The 4756-nt window shown below is 45.0% G+C and overlaps 1 protein-coding gene across 1 annotated transcript; it reads left to right on the top strand.

Moving 5' to 3' along the window:
• Positions 1–12: 12 nt before the first annotated feature.
• On the top strand, positions 13–3980 carry LOC123027201 (acetylcholinesterase-like; the record flags this gene model as incomplete). The annotated part of the gene is made up of 2 exons (XM_044437717.1): positions 13–575; positions 3574–3980. Coding segments are annotated over 2 exons (771 nt in total), but the record flags the coding sequence as incomplete, so codon positions are not given.
• Between the last annotated feature and the right edge of the window lie 776 nt (positions 3981–4756).

Below are 4756 nucleotides of genomic sequence, written 5' to 3'. Positions count from 1 at the left end.
TTTCTGGACTTTCCCTTTGTTCCAACAACAGATGGGGACTTTCTACCTGATGATCCAGAAGAGCTTCTGCAGGATGGGCACTTTCAGGTCAAACCCATTCTCATTGGTGTCACCTCCGATGAAGGGTCAACTTTTGTGCCATATCTTTTTCCTGGCATAAACGATGGCCTAATAACTTGGGAACAACTACTGAGAGGAGCGAGCAGAACACTAAGGAAGGCTACTGAAGAAACTGTTCAGGCTGTGGCGCTGAAGTACAGTGTGGAATGCCATGGTCCGGCACGACACCGTTGGGCCATGTCACGTCTTTGTGGCGATTACTTTAGTGTATGCCCAGCAACTGAGTCTGCTGGAAAGTTCACACAACGTGGAAGCCCTGTGTATCTTTACTCCTTCAGGCATCATTCCTCAGGGTCCGTTTGGCCCAGGTGGATTGGGGCACCGCATGGTGCTGAGCTCCCTTATGTGTTTGGGACCCTTGAGTCAGTGTTGGACGTCAACCAAACATACACGCAGGCCGAGGCAGCCCTGAGCAGTCGGGTGATGCAGTACTGGGCAGAATTCTCCAGGAGTGGGTAAGGCGCAAACATTTCTCTTTTTCATGGAGAAGGCTGTACCATCCATTCAATAAACATAACAAAATACACAATATTTTGATACTGATCTCTAAGCAACAGAACCAGGGGTGGGGTTAGTAATTTAAAACTTTCACAACCCAGGCATGTTGGGCACAGATTTGCATAAAAGCAATCTAAAGAAGATGCTCTCTCTCTCTCTCTCTCTTTCTCTGTCTCTCTGTGTGTGTGTGTGAGAGAGAGAGAGAGAGAGAGAGACAGGGAGGGAGGGAGCGAGAGAGAACAAGAGCAAGAGCGACCAGCTTTGGCAGCCTCTGGAAGTAGAGAGTTAACCCTTCTCTCCTAGCTGCCATCTGCCTTGAAAATTACTTCTTGCAAGGCACTTAAGTTTAGGAAAAAAGTCCACCAAGAGACCTGCAGGCTCTGCAAATAGATCCAGGAACATGTGAAATAAATTTGCGGTTGGGACCTCATGCATGCGGGCCCAGCCATGCCCACAAGCTCAGGAACAATCTTCAGCATCTTGCGAAGGCCCTCACAGATAAATATTCAGTTATGTTTTTAAGGGGGAGAGGAATATATCTTCCTTCAGTTTAATAACATTGATTCAGTTTGGATTCAGAGATTCACAAGCATATGAATGCTTTGTAAATGGTTGACTAAGGACTAGTAGAAGCCATTATGTAACTTTGTGCAAAAGATTGTGCTCAAGCAAATGTTGGGAAGCTGTGCAAGAGTTTCTCATAGAATGAGAAGAGATTGTGGAATTCATGCACAAATGCAGACATGCCTCTTCTCTTTACATAAAGATCTTACACCGTCAGGAAAAAGGGTCCTACAGCACACAACAGGCATGCTGCTTTCCGAAGGGCATGGCTGAATTCAGCTCCCTGGTCATCACAGAAATTGCTTTTACAAGAAGTTTGTTAGCCAGGAATCAGCAGGTGAACTTTTCACCAGTGTAGCAAAAGCCAGTGGACTCAGCTAATATTTACCTATTAAATGTAATAGTGCAGGTGCCAAAAAACCAAGTAACAAAGCAATCTAATCCTATACATGTTAATAGGACTTAGTCCCTGTAGGAATATTTTAGGATTGCAGCTCAACTCTGTGGTTTTTATGCAATCCTTGCCACACTTAACTTGGAACAGAACATGCAGCAGAGCTAATATCTGAGTAAACATGCATGCAATTGCACTGTAAGCCGCCAGGCACTCCAGTTTGGGCAGAATTGTGGGATAGAAATGCATTTAACAAGGAATAAGGTGCAAAAGATTTGTATCCATGTTGCATTGTATAATTTCAGGATAGAAAGCCAGACAAAGAGGTTTTAAGTCTGCTCCTGCTGCATATCCCTCTCCCACCTGTTTACCTTTAAGTTGTCCTGTGGGAAGGATACCAGGACAGAGGCCTAGATGAGCCACCCACTCCTTTTCCAGCTGCACTCCTGAAGATATCTTTTAAAAATGTGATAATTCTGTATATTGTGAGTTTATTGCTTTTATGTTACCTGTAAGCTCCTTTGGTAGGATTTGTATCCTGAAATGTGGCATATAGTATTTTGTTCCCCATGCTATTTAACATCTACATGAAACCGCTGGGAGAAGTCACCAGGAGGTTTGGGCTGCAGAGCCATCAATATGCTGATGACACCCAGCTCTACCTCATTTACATCTGCTCCAGTTGAAGTGGTGGCTGTACTGAACCGGTGCCTGGCCAAGGTAATGGGCTCGATGAGGGCCAATAAAATGAGCCTCCATCCAGATAAGATGGAAGTCCTGTTGGTGGGTGGTGCGGGTCTCCAGGTAGGTGATTTTGACCCAGTTCTCGATGGGGTAGCACTCCCTCTAAAGGACAGGGTCCGCAGCTTGGGAGTACCCCTTGACCCGGAGCTGTCACTGGAGTTCCAGGTGGCGGCGGTGGCAAGGAGTGCTTTCCTACAACTTCGACTGATCCGTCAGCTGCATCCTTACCTGGATGAGCACTCCCTAGCAACAGTGATACATGGTCTAGTAACTTCCCGCTTGGATTACTGCAACGCGCTCTATGTGGGGCTACCCTTGAAAACGGTCCGGATACTTCAGCTGGTACAGAACAATGCTGCCAGGCTGCTGACAGGGACCGGCCATTATGCTCACATAATGCCGATCCCCTACCAGCAACACTGGCTCCCTATTGAAGTCTGGGTCCAATTCAAGGTGCTGGTTTTAACATATAAAGCCCTGAAAGGCTTGGGACCAGGATACCTGAAGGAGCACCTCTTCCCTTACATGCCCTCATGCTCCTTAAGATCTGTGGGAGAGGCTTTGCTTCGGGAGCCCTCTTTAAAGGATATAAAAAGAACAACTACCTGGAACAAGGCCTTTTCTGCAGTGGTGCCCAGATTATGGAATGCCCTCCCTGGAGAGGTGTGCCTGGTGCCAAGTTTATATTCTTTTTGGTGCCAGGTTAAAACCTTTTTAATTAATTGCTATTTTAAAAATTAATATTTTATCATCAACCATCAATTTTTGTTTTTTATTAATGTTTTTATATAATTTTATGGAATTGTTGTTGTTTAATTGGTTTTAAGTGTACGTTTGAATTGTTGTTGTTTGTCCCAAGATGCCGAGGCATGTGGTGACGGCATATAAAAGTTTTAAATAAATAATTAAACATAAATGGTTTAATTGTTATTGTTGTAAGCTGCCCCGAGGCTTCGGCGAATGGGGCGGCATAAAAATGTTTTAATAAATAAATAAATAAATAAATGTAATAAAAACATTAGTGTACAATTGTGTACTGCTGCCTTTTTACCCTTAAAGCTGTAGTGGTATTAGTCACCAAGATGTAAATTTGAGGATGACAATGGGGCTTTGATTCTGTAAACATTTTGAGGCCCTGATCATACAACATAGCAGGATAGACCAAGAAAGGAACAGTAAACTCATGTTTGATCACAGCTCCGGCACAACCAGCAGCCCTACTGGCCTGTAAGCATGTTCTGTTCCCTCTGCAGGAATCCCACAGGGTCGACGGCCAGCACGGTCCAGTGGTCACGCTGTACCGCCACGCAGCAGAACTTCTTCCAGCTTAGCACTGAGCCACCCCAGATTATGAAGGTATCTCCTGCCCGGCATTGTGGTTTCTTGGACTCGTTTTCTTCGAAGACTGCGAATCCACGTGAGTCCGGCTATTTCTCAGGGCAGGAGAGTGCGTTTGAATGAGAGACAAGGGGTGACTGAGCCCCCTGTGAGAAACATTGCTGGCAATTTTGCTTTCTATTGAAGCTGAGACCTCTCTGTTCTGAATGATTGTCGCATACCTTCTTTGAGCAGGGGACTGCTTACTCACACTCGTGCGGCTCAGCAGGGAGCCATCAAGCTGGGCATAAACACTGATGATTAAAGTGAAAAAGTTCTCTGGCACCTACAAAATCCTGAAAACTGTTTCTGCCGCCCCGGCAGTGCTTGGGGACCTTTGCCAGACACCCTCTTTGACGTTTTCTCCTTTGGCCGAACGCATACAGCACACAATGTTCCTGGTGGCTTTTTCTTCTGGCTCCAACACCCTTCCCCAGCAGGTGGAGAGGTCACGTCCTTGGGCCTTGGCATAGCCAAGGACTCTCCACACAGGCTTCCATTGTTCACAGTCCATGGTTAAGGAGTAGGTTGTACCCAAAGCCTGAGAAAGGCTGAGGTGACCATTTCACATAACCAAATAGCATGACAATGACAGTATAGTTTTCTGAATGAAGCAATTTCAAGTTGACCCTCTCCTGTAATTGTCAGTAATTTCAAGCTGACCTTCTTTAGTGTTTTTCTGGGAGACCATCCCATGCCGTTTGCCATGTTTGATTACTTCTGGCTGAAGTACACCAGCAGGACGGAAATGAAGGGAACAGCAACTTCCGAGGCTGCTGGCACATGGGTGTCCCATGGGAAGCAGATGTTTGGAAGGGTACTTGAAATACTCTAGTACATATTATCTAGCATCTGAAATACTCTAGCACATACTACCATTACAAAATACTATAGATATGGCATAAAATGGAAATGTTGGCTTCTGTGGATGTGTAAGATTCCTTGAAAGGTTTCATTCTTTATATTATGTGATATTTTGAAATTAACAAAGCAGGCATAAAATATGTGGTAGTGCGCATTCCTAGTTGAATCACAATGTTTTCTTATTTTTGAGCCTAG

This window comes from Varanus komodoensis, unplaced genomic scaffold (genome assembly GCF_004798865.1).
Source record: "Varanus komodoensis strain SLA01 unplaced genomic scaffold, ASM479886v1 scaffold307, whole genome shotgun sequence".
Lineage (NCBI taxonomy): Eukaryota > Metazoa > Chordata > Lepidosauria > Squamata > Varanidae > Varanus > Varanus komodoensis.
This window is presented reverse-complemented; position numbering and strand designations above follow the sequence as displayed.